This window comes from Enhydra lutris, unplaced genomic scaffold (assembly GCF_002288905.1).
Source record: "Enhydra lutris kenyoni isolate GAN:26980312 unplaced genomic scaffold, ASM228890v2 scaffoldscaffold31, whole genome shotgun sequence".
In the NCBI taxonomy this organism is placed as follows: domain Eukaryota; kingdom Metazoa; phylum Chordata; class Mammalia; order Carnivora; family Mustelidae; genus Enhydra; species Enhydra lutris.
This window is the reverse complement of record NW_019154115.1, coordinates 19,078,715-19,095,803: the sequence shown is the minus strand read 5'-3', so window position 1 is coordinate 19,095,803 and position 17,089 is coordinate 19,078,715. Positions and strand designations below refer to the sequence as shown.

Genomic DNA, 17,089 nt, shown 5'->3' with positions numbered 1-17,089 from the left:
AGTAACAAATAATGAGCTTGAAGTAAGTAAAGTCCACCTCCTCTAAAGAATTCCGGAGGGCGGAAGCTGCGGGCGCGGCGCGGTGGAAAGGCGGGACCCTGGAAAAGCTGGACCCCGGAAAGGCAGGGACGAACGCCGGCGGGCGACACCTGGGGAGGGCGGGTAGGCGGGTCCCGCGGGCTCCGCCCAAGCCCTGCGCAGATTTGGCGCCAAACTCGGAGGCTTCTTCTCGCGGCGCGATCTCCAGAGTCTCGCGATCAACGCGGTTTGGGGCCCGCGTCTAACCCCGCGCTGTGGTCGCCGCAGCAAGCGTGAGGTGAGAGCCGGCACGCGGGCCAGTGGAGGGCCTGTGGGGAGCCGTGGTCGAGCGAGGGGGCCGGGAGGGCAGGGGTGCTGGGGCGTCGCGGGGTAGGAGTGTGGAGGTTGGAGGAGAAGACTGCGACGGACCTGGGCAGAGGGGGACTGGAGAGGCCGCGACCTGTGGGGAAGAGGGCGGGCACTTCTCCCTGTCGTTTCTCTTTCGGGTCCGCCTCTTGCCGAACTCAACCCTGTAGCGGGAGGGAATGTGCGTCGTCAGTCCACCTCTACGTCCCGGGCTACTTTCTGTCCGGGCGCTTCTAGACATAGAAGGCGTCCTGTAAATGTGGGATGAATGGATGAATGAAGTTGAAGGGAGACTAGGGCAGCGGGGATGGTAGGGTGGAGAAGGGAGATAGGGTGGCTGGCAAAGGAGGACATGGAGTCATCCCCTTTCGATACGGGCTCCTGTTTTGATAATTTGGATGAAGTTGGACATTGGATCCCTTAAGGGTCTGGGGACGAATTGGAGTTTGGATATTAAATTTCGTTGTTACCTTGACTTTGAGAGTTTGAGGACCAGAGCGGGGAAGCTAAGAGAATTAGAATTTCATCAGTGTCTAAAAACAGTATGCAACCACCGTCAAGAAGTGAAAGACCAGAGAGCAGCCTTATTCACAACCAGTTTACTGACAAACGCCACCCCCAAGCTTGGCCAATTCCTTACGCTGCGTCTTGCTACACTTAATATAGTTTGTGCCCTGCCATCAAACTCACGGCTCCCTGTTCTCAAAAGTGTGAACCCCATTTCTTCCCAAAGAAACTTGACTAGGATCAAACTTAACCTGACTATACTTACTGTAGCTAGGAAGCCACTTTAGATTATATAACCTCTGACTGCCTTTCCAATTTTGGAAAATCTATGGTTATTGAGCCTTACTTGAAGATAAAAGGTGGGTCATCATCAGGAGTTGATACGTTGGTTTTTTGGTTTTTTTGGGTTTTTTTGGATCTGTGGTCATGGAAATTTAGAATTGGAGAGATTTTAGGGATCATTTAGCTCTAGTAGTTTTACAGTTTGAGGGAAGCTTTGGAATCTTTATTCCTTCATTCAATAGATATTTGTGGAGCCCCTGCTGTATACCAGCTTTGGGGATACAGTGGTGGAGCACAAAGAGACTCACCTGGTTTTTGCCTGTTTAGAGCTGCAGTCTAGTATGGAAGACAAACATTAGTCAAATAATCACAGAAATGGAAAATAATATTGAAACTGGATAAGTGCCATGAAATTGGTACTTGGTACTTTGAATGCTTATTACAGGAGATTTACTTCAGGGACATTGGGGTAGACTTATCTGAGGAGGTGAGAGTTGAGATCTGAAAGAGACAAGGAGTCTGGGAAGAGCCTTCAAGATAGGAAACAACCTTAGCAATGGACTTTTTCCCCATTTTTTCCCATTTTTCCCATTCCCATGGCCTGAGGGATATGGCTCTTTCAAGATAAAGAAAAGAGCATGAAGAGTTGTTTGAAGTGAGGCTGGAGAAGTAGGAAGGTGCCAAACCAAGCAGAGCTTTGGTGTTTTCTCATTAGCCCAAGAGCAGTAGGAACCCATTGAAATATTTAAGCTAAGTGGTAATGTGATTGGCTTTACATTTCCAGAGCCTTAGTCTAGGTATAGTATGGAGAATGGTTTGAAAAAGGCAAAAGTGGTTATGAGTAATGGAGTAACGAAAAGAAGGAATGTTAGGAAGTGGTTGTGGAGATAGGGAGAAATGGAAAGACTTAACTGATGCTTAGGAAGTAAAATGGACAGGATAAATAGGATGGATGGGGAAGGAGGTATCAGGGATGATTTACAGTTCTCTTACCTGCATGGATGGATAGATGTCACTCACTGAATTGGGAAAATTTAGAAGTTTGGTTTTGTACATGAGATGATATAGTTGCCTTTGAGAAATTGAAGAGCTAGCTGTAAAAGGAGATGTAGGATCTGGAGCTCAGATTTGATGCCTAGAGTAGAGATAAAAAACTAGAGATAAATATTCATCTAGCAATGATTATTAAAACCATGCACATAAACAAGTGAAGAGGGCCTGGGATGGAGTCTTGAATACCTACTGACCAGGTTAGGGGAAGATGAATCTGCACAGAAGATCTAGGAGCAGTGTTCAGAAAGGGAGGAAACTAAGTAAGTGCTGTGTTTCAGAAACCAACAAAAATACCTTTCCAGAAAAAGGAGAAAGGAACTGATCAAAAGTGTTAGATGTCAAGTTTGATGGCACTGAAAAGGGTTCTTTCAATTTATCAGCCTTAGGATTATTTCCCTTCTGTCACAGGAAACCTTAACTAAAAGATGAATATGTAAACAGATTTTTTAAAAGCTGCTCTGTTTAAAGTGGGGATGAGGTACCTGAACCCCGCCTCTTTCACACCCATTTGAACCATAGTTTGAAGCCCTCTGAAGGGAGACTCAACAGTTGAGGGAAGATGATTTGCTGAAAATCATGCAGTTATTGGGTGATAGGGTCTATGTTAGAACTCACTTCTGATTTCTAACCAGTAGTTTTTTCCCTGTAACCAGTCTCCACTTCTTTTTATGATGTGTTTAACTGATGGAAACACATGCATTTTGCTGCAGGTAGAACTTAACTGTGTAATAGGGAGACTACTTGGATGAATAAACGTGCTTATTTTTTCTTTCCTGTAGAGGAGAAGATGCTGGAGCCACAGGAGAATGGCTTGATTGACCTACCAGATTATGAGCATGTAGAAGATGAAACTTTTCCTCCTTTTCCACCTCCAGCCTCTCCACAGAGAGAAGATGGTGAAGGAACTGAACCTGATGAAGGTCTTTATAGAGTTCCAAGAAAGTGCCTGTGTTCAGTTATCCATCTATTAGCATAGAAATGATATGTTTTATAAATGAGGCTTAAATTATTTAAGTAATATTAAATCTTGGTATATTTCACCAGAGTCAGGGAGAGGAGTACCTGTTCCTGTACCTCCAAAGAGAACAGTTAAACGGAATATACCCAAGCTGGATGCTCAGAGGTACATTTACTATTTCCCTAAACATTTCTTTCTTTCCTTTTTTTTTTTTTTTTCCTTTCACGTTGTTTTTTACTCCTTATATAAAAAACTTTCAGTTGGTATGATTTGGAGTTTAGTTATTTGTCCTTTAAAAAAAAAAAAAAGATTTATTTATTTATTTATTTATTTGAGAGAGTGATGGGGGTGCAGAGGGAATGGGAGAGAGAGACTCTCAAGCAGATTCCCCACTGAGCATGGATCCCACTGTAGGGCTTGATCTTAGGACCTTGAGATCATCACCTGAGCTGAAATCAAGAGTTGGATGTTTAGCTGACTGAGCCAGCCAGGCACTTTTGTTTTTCAGTTCAGTGGATAATAATGGTTTTGCTTTGGCCTTGGTGGTTCTAGAAAACTTGAAATTAAGAACATATTTCTCTTCATAGATTAATTTCAGAGAGAGGGCTTCCAGCATTAAGGCATGTGTTTGATAAGGTGAAATTCAAAGGTAAAGGTCATGAGGTAAGAATTGTCTGATTTTTATTCTTTGTTCTTTTGAATATCGTTAGAACTGTGGGCCCATTATCATGTTCTGAGGAATCTTAGAATGTTTCACAGATACTGTCTTTTATCATATCTCTTGAGAAGCTAAGATGTAGTGGAAAGGGCACTGCTTTAAGAGTCAGAAAACAAGTCTTATAGTCTCATTTTTGCCACTCTATGGCTTTGGAAAATCACATCTAAATCTGTAAGTTTTGAGTTTGTACTTTATAATTCCTAGGAATGAAATTGACTTAGTCACCTGAAAGAGCAATTTTAGGCTTCAGGAGAGCAAGGCCTTGACTTGTATCAGTTACATGTCCCCAAGATATGACACATATCTTGTCATATGTGTCTAATTCATAATAGGCATCATTTAAGTTGAAAAATGAAGACATTTAAGAACTGTTGATCACTGTCTAAGTGTATATTTTAAAAGTCTCTTATCTCTCTCTTTTTTTTAAAGATAAGTCTCTTATCTCTCTTTTTTTTTAATTGGGAGCCCCCAATATGGGGCTTGAACTCATGACCTTGAGATTGAGACCTGGGCTGAGATTGAGTCATAGCTTAACTGACTGAGCTACACAGGCACCCCTAAAAGTCTCTTATCTTTGAATAATGTAGAGTGTAGATATAATTTTTTGCAGATATCTTTATAGAGCTTTGCAGTTCATGAAGTATTTTCAAATATATTCTTTAATTCTCAAACCTGTGGGGTAGGTTTGTTGGTCCCATTATCTAGTTAAGGAAATGAGATTTTAGAATTCTTTTAAAGATTTTATTTATTTATTTGACAGAGAGCAAGCATAAGCAGGGGGAGCGGCAGAAGAAGACTCCCCACTGATAAGGGAGCTCGATGTGGGGCTCCATCTCAGGACCATGACCTGAGCTGAGGGCAGACGCTTAAGTGACTGAGCCACCCAGGTGCCAGGAATTTTAGAGGTTTAAGTGTCCAAAGCCAAGTTAAGACTTCCCCTTTCATAGTCCGGCTAGAGTACTGTTAATGTAACAGTGAGCACCATCTTAGTGTGGTATGCAGGATAATGGGAAAGAGGGAAGAGACTGGAAGCAGAGGACAATTCAGATACTGTCGCACTACCAGGGTGAAGATGAACAAGGTCAAGATAGCCTGATAGGGTAGTAGTAGAGACATAAACAACATATAGTACTTATAGGCAGTTGGATATAAGGACGTAAAAAGAAGTAAAAAAATAATCCCAGGAGGAGTGCCCAGCTTGCTTAGTTGGTAGAACGTGTAACTCCTGATCTTGGGGTCGTGAATACGAGCCCCACATTGTATGTAGAGCTTACTTTAAAAAAAAAAAAATTAAAAACAAAAAAACCCAAGATTTTAAAGCTGGGAGGCTGAAAAATTGTAGTACCTTTGCTCAGCTTCAGTGGATGGGAAGAGAGAATAGAAGTCTGTCCTATTTTGCCAGAAAACTAAATGTAAATCAGGATATTTTAAAAGCATACCCATCTCAAAAAAAAAGAGGGACACCTAGCTGGCTCAGTTAGTGGAGCATGAGACTCAGTCTTGGGGTTGTGAGTTAAAGCCCCATGTTGGGTGTAAAGCTTACCTAAAAAGACCAAAAAAAACCCAAAACAAAACACAAAACCATCCCAGTTAATTCATTGCCCTTGTTGAAATTTTCAGGCTGTAAGGATAAATTGGTGCTTTGACTTTAATGAAGTCCTCACCATTTTCATACTAAGTACTTTATTAAAATAAATGAGTTTATATGAAGGATACAAATTTTGTGTTTCTTCACTGGGTGAGGGTGAGCTCCAGGAGTTTATGCTGTTTAGTCTTCTGTGCTTTGCCCTTGGAAATTCTTCCTGTTTTGTCACAGAGTTGAATCCTCGCTGCTTTTTTCTCCATGTGTGACTTAGGACATATTTAGGTGTATTTAGGTGTTTCTCTTGTGACCCTTAGGTCTAACATGATATTGTGAGGTGACTGACCAGCTACCCCCCAACAATTAGAAAATAATCTTAGGTGATTGAGTTAAATACGAACAAATAACTTACCTTTATTATCAGAACGAGAAGGAAAACACATACTCTCTGTATTACTTTAATGTATGTGCTGCAAACACAATGCTGTTGGTATTACATGTTTAGTTACTGGTCGGTTGACCATTGCCTTCTTAGACAAGATCAGATAACAGGAAAGTAGCCAGTATTTGACTGTATACTTTGTATCAGGCACTTTACTTGTATTACTTATTTCTCATAACCCTACAAAGTGTATAAAATATTCTCTTAACGTGAAAAAGAAGGCACAGCAGTAGAGTGATTTGCTTAAAGTCACAGAGCTATTAGGTAGCAGGATTGAGATTTGATTCTATACAGTGTGATCCAGAGCCTGTGCTTTTGACAGTTCTATTTTTTTTTTTATTATTACTATTTATTTGAGAGAAAGAGAACACATAACTAGGGGGAGAAGCAGAGGCAGAGAAGAAGACTCCCTGCTGAGCAGAGAGCCCAGTGTGGGACTCCATCCCATGATCCTGAGGTCATGACCTGAGTCAACTGAGCCACCTGCACCCCTTGACTATTCTGTTTTAAAATATTGTTAAGGGACACCTGGGTGGCTTAGTCGGTTAAGAGTGTCTCACTCTTGCTTTCCAGTCAGGTCGTGATCTCAGGGTTGTGAGATCGAGGGAGCCCCACCTCTGGCCCTGTGCTCATTGGGGAGTCTGCTTGGGGATTTCTACTCCCCTGCCCTTCTCCCCACTCATGTGTGCAAGCGTCCTCTCTCACATACACTGTCTCAAAAATAAGTAAATAAATCTTTAAAATCCTATTAAGAGAAGAATAAAATATTTTACATTAAAACCAGGAATTTGCAATTTTGTTATTCCTTAGTCCAGTTTATTAAACTTTGTTTTTCATTTTCATTTTAAAAAATTTAAATGTTAAATTAAAATTTCATATATAAAGAGGAATTGTGCCCTGAGAACATTTTAACTGTTGTTGCTAGTCTTTGTACTTACCTTGGGATTTCTGAATATATTTTTGTAGTTTTGAATTCTCGATGCTTTGTTCTCTATGTATGATTTAGGGACCTGTCATTTTGTTTAATTATTCCTAAAAGATATCTTGACGTATTTTATTAAAGCTTATTTTCACATATTCCTTTACAGTTCTGAAAAGGTACATGATATCCATCTGCCTTCAGCTCAAGTTATGATCCCTGAATCCTGGGATCGAGCCCTGCATCAGGCTACCTGATCAGCAGGGATCCTGCTTATCCCTCTCCCTCTGCTGCCCCCCTCCCCCGCTTGTGCTCTCTTGTGGGCTCTCTCTCTCTCTCTCTAATAAATAAATAAATTCGTTGTTAAAAAGATATATGATTATCTTTTAACTTTTATCATGTTTTTGTACTGTTTTTTGTTTTTTTTTTTTAATCTATATCCAGTGCTCTTTTAGACTGCAGTCCTCTTAAACTCAATGAATATTTCCTCTTCTTAAAGTTTCTTCAGAAGTTTCTTAACCTTGGGGTGCCTGGGTGGCTCAGTGGTTTAAGCCTCTGCCTTCAGCTCAGGTCATGATCTCAGGGTCCTGGGATCGAGCCCCATGTCTGGCTCTCTGCTCAGCAGGGAGCCTGCTTCCCCCTCTGTCTGCCTGCTTCCTCCTCTGTCTGCCTGCTTCTCTGCCTACTTGTGATCTCTCTCTCTGTGAAATAAATAAAATCTTTAAAAAAAAAAAAGTTTCTTAACCTTATAAATATAAAATGACACCAGTGACTTTGGCATTACTATTCAATTCTGAAATCTGCTGACAAGGTTAGTTCTGAGAATGAGTCTTCTATTTAGCATTTTTATTTTTATGTGCCAGGCTGAAGACTTGAAAACGCTAATCAGACACATGGAGCATTGGGCACATAGGCTATTCCCTAAGCTGCAATTTGAGGATTTTATTGACAGAGTTGAATACCTGGGAAGTAAAAAGGAAGTTCAGGTAGGTGTTGAGATTATTATGAATATCATTCATGATGCTAAATAGTGCCAAGGATGGATTTTATTTGAGGCTAAGTCACTGTTTGGTGTTTTTATTTTGAAATCTGTCATGGTAGGAAAAAAAATAGTTATTTGAAGAACAACTTTTTTGAAACTAAGAATTGAATAAATTCTCATTTTATCCCAAGTGTTCCTGATGAAAATGTAAAAATATCTCTTTATTTTCAGACCTGTTTAAAGCGAATTCGACTTGACCTGCCTATTTTACATGAAGATTTTATTAGCAATAATGGTAAGAATACAGGTTTATTTATAACAATTTCGCTGTTAGAAATAGATCTGGTTGGGGCAGGGGTAGATTAAGCACTGGATTCTTCATCTATATTGAGTAATTGAGTAGACATAATTATAGTAAATAGGACTGAGTTAAAATGCCTTGGTACATCTAGAATATTGTTTGACACTTGTTTCTTAAAGATATGCCTGCAGTGCCATTGAGAGATGTAGAAATATATTTAGTTATAGAACTTGAGCCTTTGGGAACTGATCCCCATTTATCCTTTGTAGTGCTTGGTTAATGAAAATAAATAACACTAGTTCATATTCATACACACCATTAAAAGTGGCTCTGGGGAATTAGAATACTTTGATGGTGAAATAGTTTACATTTCTCTTAAGAGTATAGATCCTGTACATAGATGGTCCCCAACTTAACAGTGGTTTGGCTTATGATTCTTCGACTTTATGATGGTGCAGAAGTGATACACACTCACTAGAAACCATACTTAGAATTTCAGATTTTGATTTTTTTCCCCCCAGGCTAGCATATGTGCTGTGATACTCTTGTGATGCGGGGCAGGAGCAGCCACACATGAGGGCAAACCACCAATAAACTCACAACCATTTTGTACCCATACAACCACTGTGTTTTCCACTTTCAGTACAGTATTCCATAAATTACGTGAGATATTCAATACTGTATTATAAAACAGTCTTTGTGTTGCATGATTTAGCCTAACTAGGGTAATGTTAGTGTTCTGAGCACGTTTAAGGTAGGTAAGGTATATTAAATCCATTTTGACTTACTATCAACTGATGAGGGCTTATCAGGATGTAACCCCATTTTTAGTTGAGGAAGATCTCTGTAGGTCTTCCGTAAGACCTGTGTGACTGTTCCTGGTACTGGTTGCATTTGTTAGTTGTACAGTGCGACCATAGGTAGTCACACACATCAAAACATGGTTCCTGCCGACAGGGTCTGTATAGTTATCAGATTCTCTGTGCGATGGCTCCATACATGTTTATTTTTGTTTTTTAAACCTTTAATAGATGTGGTAGAAAATACAGGCTCCCTGTAGAATCCCCCCAAGTTATTTATAAGTTATTAAAAATGAAAAATTGTTATCATATGATCTCTCTGATAGGAGGAATTTGAGAGGCAAGTGGGGGATTTGGGGGGTAGGGAAGGAAAAAATGAAACATGATTGGGAGGGAGACAAATCATAAGAGACTCATAATCTCACAAAACAAACTGAGGGTTGCTGGGGGTAGGGGGGGTATGGAGAGGGTGATTGGGGTTATGGACATTGGGGAGGGTATGTGCTGTGGTCAGTGCTCTGAAGTGTGTAAGCCTGACGATTCACAGACCTGTACCCCTGGGGCAAATAATAAATTATATGTTAATAAAAAAAATTTTTTTTAAAGAATCTCTTTAAAAAAGATTTTTAACATTAAATAGCTTTTATGAAAATACATTTGAAAAATGAGATATCAATACTAAAAATGATTGATTCATTTTTAGTTTTGAAATGATTTTTATTCTTTACCAGTGTCTTGGAAGAAGTGTTAGAATTCAAAAAATACACTAATCAACTGAAATCCAATTTAAAAAAATGAAAAATTGTGATTCATATAATCCAAGATTTAATATTTTGGTAAGATATGGTTATGTATCTGTGGGATAGGATTTGGTATATGGAAAGGAATTAGTAACTAAATTCCATAGCACATACCACTGGGTCAGGTAGTTCATTTGGTAGGAGTTTTTGAGGGGCATAGTGTGTGCTAGTGTTTCAGGGATAAAGATGAATAAGGGGCGCCTGGGTGTCTCAGTGGGTTAAGCCTCTGCCTTCTGCTCAGGTCATGATCTCAGGGTCCTGGGATCAAGCCCTGCACTGGGCTCTCTGCTCAGCAGGGAGCCTGCTTCCCCCTGTGCCCCTCACCCCCGCCTGCCTCTCTGCCTACCTGTGATCTCTCTCTCTGTCAAATAAATAAATAAAATCTTTAAAAAAAAAAAAAGATGAATAAGATCAGATCCCTTGGTTCATGGGCTAGCAGACTAGTGGGTGAGATATAACATCACCTCCATTCTGATAGGTGCTGAAATTAGAAACAGGGCACAGGGTAAGGCGTAAAGGAGAGCATAGTTGCTTTTACCCAGGGGAGGGGAAAGCAATCCTCACAGAAGACAAATCACAAGTACTTTGAATGATAAGCAGGAGAGTTCAGACAAAAGTGATTTTGGAGAGAGGGACTCATTTGTGCAGAGGCAATAAATTAATGGGACTATTGATGGGATTATAGGCTTGCTAAAATACTGGGTACTTAGAAGAGGCCTCTGTCACACAGCCTTGTTTGTTGTTGAATCTGTCTTCTCTGTATCCTAAGAGAATGGTCTTCAGATCTTTTGGATAAGGTACTACAACAGTAGTGTTTTGAGCATTTTATTTATTTTTATAATACATGCACTACTTACTTGATAAATAACACATTTTTAAAAAAAAGATTTTATTTGAGAGAGCGAGCATGAGTGAGCATGAGCCGGGGGAGGGGCAGAGGAAGAGGGAGAAGCAGATTCCCTGCTTAGTGTGGAGCCTAATGTGCGGCTTGATCCCAGGACCCTGAGATCATCACCTGAGCCAAAGTCAGACACTTAACCCAATGAGCCACCCATGCTCCCAATAATGCACATTTTAATTCTCACTAGAACATTATTACCATGATTTAAAGTGAGAACAATATGACTTAATGCTCTTTGGAATATTTTCTTTCCTCCAAAATTTTGGGCTGATAGCCTGATTGATGATTTGAAGGTGTGGTAGATACAGTCTCCCCTCAACAGATCTTAGTTTTATCTTACTAAGATTCATCCAAGTAGAAGTGGAGTATCATTAATGGCACTTAACATTTTCCCATTCCATTCACTAATGCAAGGATTCTTGTTGAAGTTCACAAGCAAATTATCATCTACCTTTTTTCTTTTCTTTTTTTTTTAAATATATATTTTTTTAAGATTTTTTTTTTTAATTTATTTGACAGACAGATCATGAGTAAGCAGAGAGGCAGGCAGAGAGAGAGAGAGGAGGAAGCAGGCTCCCTGCAGAGCAGAGAGCCCGATGTGGGGCTCGATCCCAGGACCCTGGGATCATGACCTGAGCCGAAGGCAGAGGCTTAACCCACTGAGCCACCCAGGTGCCCCTCTCCTGCCTTTCTGCAGCGTGGAGCTGTCTGCTTTTAAGGTAGCATCCAGGGCACACTGTACCTGTCATATGGATAAATGACAGTTTGTCATTGCCTGTCTTTAAGTTAGTTCAGCAGTTTTTCTGAATCCTTAAATAAAAATGGAAGATCCAATATTTACTTTCTATACCATTGTGGTTCATTTTAGGGGTATCCTACTTGGAGATAACTGGCATATAGGGCTTTAAGAATTTATTAGGCCTAATGTAGAAAGCACAGTTTTGTTTTGTTTTTTAATTAATGTGGAAATCTGTCCATAGATCTTTAAATTTTTCTTTCACTATTTGGAAAAGATTTTATTTTCAAGTAATTTCTACACACAGTGTGGGTCTCCAACTCAACCCCGAGATCAAGAGTCACATGCTTCGCCTGAGCCAGGCACCCCTCCTTTTTCACTTTGTGTCTGAGTTTTACCCTATTAAAAAATAGCTTATATAAAATTATTACTGTGCTATATAGACACTATAGCAAGCTATTAAAATTTTTTTTTAATGTTTTTGTTTAATGTAAAGCAAGAATATGGTTTGGATTCTAAGTTCATTAGCCCAAGCAGAAAAAAAATTTTTTTTTCAGAAAATATTTTCTAATCATAACTAAGAACTTTGCTTTCTATTCATGCTTTTTAAAAAAAAATTTTTTATTTAAAAAAAATTTAATTATTTAAAAAAAATTTTTTTTAAAGATTTTATTTATTTGACAGAGAGGGATCACAAGTAGACAGAGAGAGAGAGTGGGGAAAAGCAGGCTCCCCGCCAAGCAGAGAGCACGATGCAGGGCTTGATCCCACGACCCTGAGATCATGACCTAGGCTGAAGGCAGAGGCTCAACCCACTGAGCCACCCAGGTGCCCCTGTTTATACATATTTTAAAACTAGTATTTCCATTTGACTTGTCTCTTTAGAATGATTCATAAGTATTCCTTTTACTTGCTTGAATCAAGCACATACAGGTGACCCCGTGAAAAACATGGGTTTGAATTGAGCAGGTCTACTTACAGATTTCTTATGGTTCAGTACTGTAAATGTATTTTCTCTTCCTTATGCTTTTAATAACATTTTCTGTTCTCTACCTTACTTGGAAAGTGCAGTATATATATATACATATAATATAGATAATATATGTTAATTGACTATGTTATTCATATTGTGGTCAATAGTCGGCTATTAGTAGTTACGCTTTGGGGAGGCAGAAGTTCTCTGTGGATTTTTGACTGTGCTGGGGGTCGGCATCCCTAACTCCTCTGTTGTTCAAGGGTCATCAGTATTTAGAACATTCTCCCAGAACAATTTGAAGAAACAATTTCTTCAGTTCTGGCGCCTTGTTACTTTAAACTGGCTTTTAACTAATAGCTGCATTAAGCTCTTTTTCTAACCACAGATGTAGTAACTTTCATTTCTACTGCAGATGAAGAAGGAGAAAATCATGGCCATGATGTAACGGCTACCCAATCAGATCCCTTCTCGACAAACTCACTGGGAAGTGAGAATTTTGCTTCTGAGTCAAGTAGAAGCCTAACAGAAGAACAACAACAGAGAATTGAGAGAAATAAACAACTGGCCTTGGAAAGAAGGCAGGCAAAGCTATTGAATAATAGTCAGTCCCTTGGAAATGGTAAATTTTATGCTGGGTTTTATGTGCTACCATTAATGTATCAAGGGCATGTTAGAAATTTTAACTTTTCTACTATCTGCAAGATAAAATGCCTCTAGGAATAGGAAAATCTGATGTATTAAGTTAAAATATATTTGAGAAAGAGCACACGCGTGTGTCTGTGTGTGTGTGTATGTGAGCTATCTGGAATCCTCAAAGAATAAATGAGTCTAAGATGGTTTTCTGGATAGCTGGGGACTGCTTTAAAAATTATTTTAATCCCTTCAACTTGATTCTGAATCTTTCTTCTTCCCTGACTCCTTAAAGTGTGTGACACATATTTTATCTTTTTTTTTTTTAAGATTTTATTTTTTTTAAAACATTTTATTTATTTATTTGACAGAGATCACAAGTAGGCAGAGAGAGAGGAGGAATCAGGCTCCCTGCTGAGGAGAAAGCCCGATGCGGGGCTGGATCCCAGGACCTGAGCTGAAGGCAGAGGCTTCAACCCACTGAGCCACCCAGGCGCCCCCCCCCCCTTTTTTAAGATTATTTATTTATTTGACAGACAGAGATCACAAGTAGGCAGAGAGGCAGACAGAGAGAGAGAGGCGGAAGCAGGCTCCCTGCTGAGCAGATAGCCTGATGCAGGGCTCCATCCCAGGACCCTGAGATCATGACCTGAGCCCAAGGCAGAGGTTTTAACCCACTGAGCCACCCAGGTGCCCCCCCCTTTTAAAAGATTTTAAAAATTTGGGGCACCTGGGTGGCTCAGTAGGTTAAGCCTCTGCCTTCGGCCAGGGTTATGATCTCACGGTCCTGGGATCGAGCCCCACATCGGGCTCTCTGCTCAGCAAGAGGCCCGCTTCCCCCCCCCTCTCTGCCTGCTTCTCTGCCTGCCTCTCTGCCTACTTGTGATCTCTCTCTCTGTCAAATAAATATTAAAAAAAAAAAAAAAAAAAAAGAATGAGCTGAGCTCAGATATTCTAAAAATTTTAAAAATTTATTTGAGAGAGAGAACATAAGGAGGGGAGGGGCAGGAGGAGAAGTAGGCTTCCTGCTGCGACTCGGGGCTGGATCCCAGGACCCTAGGATCATGACCTGAGCCAAAGGGAGACACTTAACCAACTGAGCCACCCAGGGACCCCATATTTTATCTTTAGGATCATAACTTTGAACATTAATTATTATGGTACTTTTCTAAACCTATAAAATGCCTTCTGCACCTTTTGAGGATTTTAGAGCCATTTGCTGTGACTTAAATAGGTCCTTAATTTTTATTGTATTGTGTCACTTAGCTGTCAGTTTGCTTATCTGATACATTCTCTTCTTTTTAAAACTGTTAAAATTTGCGGTTTTTAAACAGACTGTGAGTTTGGAAACTAGACAAGATTATTAAAACTACATTTAAAAATAATCCAGATTGGTTTTGAGTGAAGCACACTGCGTATGTCTTTCTCCATTTCCAATGTAGTTTTCCTTTTGAAATGGAAAAATAAGAATTATGGTTAAATAGTGAAGATACCATGTTATAAAACAAGTATTCACCCAAGATATTATGAAATTCACAAGTGAAAATTAATGTGACTACATTGTTATTCTTTCCAATTAAAATGAATTTAATAAAAAAAAATGAATTTAATCTTCAGCTTTACAAATGGGTATTTTATTACTACCAGGTGAAAAATGACATGAAGATCCAACTATCATTGATGGCAGTTCCTTTGCTGTCATTATCAAAGTATACCTGGCAAAAAGCATTTTAAGGCCCATCTTCTATTTATAATGTATGACTTTAAAATTTGCCCAAATAGAAATAAGGATCCTAAATTTTCTTTGCTAGAGATCACTTTGATGTATAGCTGTTAAGAGCACTTGATTTTTAAAAATTTTCATCTCATAGCTGCGATTTTTGAAAGAGAACAGTTGCATTTGGGTACAATTCAAGAGTTTGAGTTTGGTACCTTTCAAGACTTGCGGTTTTTTTTTGTTGTTGTTTTCTTTTTTTTAAAGATTTTATTTATTTATTTGACAGACAGAGATTCCAAGTAGGCAGAGAGGCAGGCAGAGAGAGAGGAAGCAGATTCCCTGCTGAGCAGAGAGCCCGATGCGGGGCTCGATCCCAGGACTCTGGGACCATGACCCGAGCTGAAAGCAGAGGCTTTAACCCACTGAGCCACCCAGGCGCCCCTCAAGACTTGCGTTTTTGAATGAACTTTATACATCTATACAAGTGACTATTGGAAGGAAGTGATCATAGATTTCATTTCTATTGAGATAAGTTTGTGGAGAGATTTGTATTTATCAGGTAAGATTGGATCAGGCGCTTATAATGAGTAGCAATGATGATTTCTCCTTTAGACTTGTTAATAAACACACTGACCACTGAAGAGGTTAATACAGATGAGGATCAAGAGGAGTCATTGGATGGATTTAACAAAGACATTCTAGATAGTCCACATGCTGCTGCCGCTGCTGCCAATACTGTAAGTGAAGACGACGAATTAAAAACAGAGACAACACAACTGGACCCTTCCTTTTAAAATGTATAATCATTAACTTTATGCTTTCTCCAGAACTGTTACTGAGATTGGATAGGCTTCAACTAAGAGAAAATCTATTAACTTCTTACCCTCTAAGTTTTAGATTAGTATATATTTTGTCTACTTGGAGTGAAAATTCTTATGTAGTAAGACTTTCACAGATTCCTGTTTAAAATGTTGTATTATTTGTATTTATACTTGTTTCTTTAGTTGAGCCTATTTATTTAGTGTTTATTTTTATATAGATGTGACTTTATAAAAGTGATTAGTAGTTAAGAAGCACCTTCTGCTGCTAGAGTGCCACTGAATGTCGTTTTCACTAAATTGGGGATTTTGAGATGTAAATGTATAATAAATATTAACGTCCATTAAAAAAAGAAATCTTATAGACTGTCTCTAGAGGCTTTATGAAAGTTTCTTATTGCTATTTAGTTCTGTCAATTTACACTTTTGGTAAAATGTTTAAGGTTTCTGTATGTGTTTACATGTGTTTGGAGAAACTTAATACTTAAAAGGGTCACCTGACAGGCAGCTGTATTGCCTGGCCTGCGTCTGTCCATTCTAAGGGAGTTCAGATGCTCCTTGGTACCTTACCGACAAGTGGGAGAAACTTGCAAAGCATTATGGGGAACACAGAACACCTAGGAGGATCCACACAAGATGGGGAAGGACATGTTCAATAGTGATACAGAAATGGAAATCCTAGGAAATATGAAAGACTTGGGAATGGCAAATACGAAGTTAGAAGTATTAGGGCCAGATGGTGAGAAGATCTCATTGGAGTTTTTCCTGCCTGAGTTTATCAGCCTGGTGGAGGAGTGAATTACAGATGAAGTGACACGTTGACAATCAAGTTTAAAGGTCTGTCTAGTTCATGGCAGATTCCAATGGGCAACAAGGAAAGGCAAAGCTAGTTTTTACAAACTAGGAGATGGGAAGGTTGCTTTTTTTCCTTCTTTAAGATTTTAATTTTTAAAGTAATCTCTACACACACGTGGGGCTCAAACTTAAAACCCTGAGATCCAGAGTCCCATGTTTCACCAACCGAGCCAGCCAGGTGCCACGGGAAGGCTGCTCTGTGTGTGTGAGACTGGCACAGTGATGCTGCTAAAGTGGCTTTTATCTCTGAAGTGGGGACACACAGGCTTCTTAATGCTATCGGGTCTGCTGACTTCTGCTGGTGATGGAGGGTGACAAGGATGGTTGGGCTGAAAACCAGAAGTTGAGCACAAGAACATATGGGCTGGGGTGAGGGGGCCTCTGGCTGGCTGGGGACTGGCCTGGTGGAGGACTAAAAAGTTTTTTTTCCAGGAGTGGGATACACTGGCAAAGTAACAAGTCTTCCACAAGGGCAAGGCCAATGCAGCTCCATCCAAGGAGTACTCAGAAAAATGAGAGGGTGGAAAGGGGAAGTTTGAGGAAACAGACCTTACCTCTGCCCTCCACCCCATTCCCTGTGCTTTATCCCCAACTGGTATGGGGACAGCAGGGGGGGACGTTTGAGTCCCATGAAATAGGAGTTTTAAAGTGAGTAGGTGGACAGAACTAAGTCTTACCTGAAGACAATGTGAAAAGTTAATCTGAAAGCTGTCAGAGGGGCCTAGGAT

General features: G+C 39.8%; 1 protein-coding gene across 1 annotated transcript; it reads left to right on the top strand.

Moving 5' to 3' along the window:
- The first annotated feature begins 261 nt into the window (after positions 1-261).
- On the top strand, positions 262-15,850 carry LOC111153262 (TIMELESS interacting protein). Its single transcript, XM_022512173.1, has 8 exons — positions 262-316; positions 3,006-3,146; positions 3,271-3,349; positions 3,772-3,847; positions 7,709-7,831; positions 8,059-8,122; positions 12,754-12,960; positions 15,301-15,850. The coding sequence occupies exons 2-8, from the start codon at positions 3,014-3,016 to the stop codon at positions 15,480-15,482; spliced, it is 864 nt and encodes a 287-aa protein (XP_022367881.1). The 5' UTR covers positions 262-316; positions 3,006-3,013; the 3' UTR covers positions 15,483-15,850.
- The last annotated feature ends 1,239 nt before the right edge of the window (positions 15,851-17,089 follow it).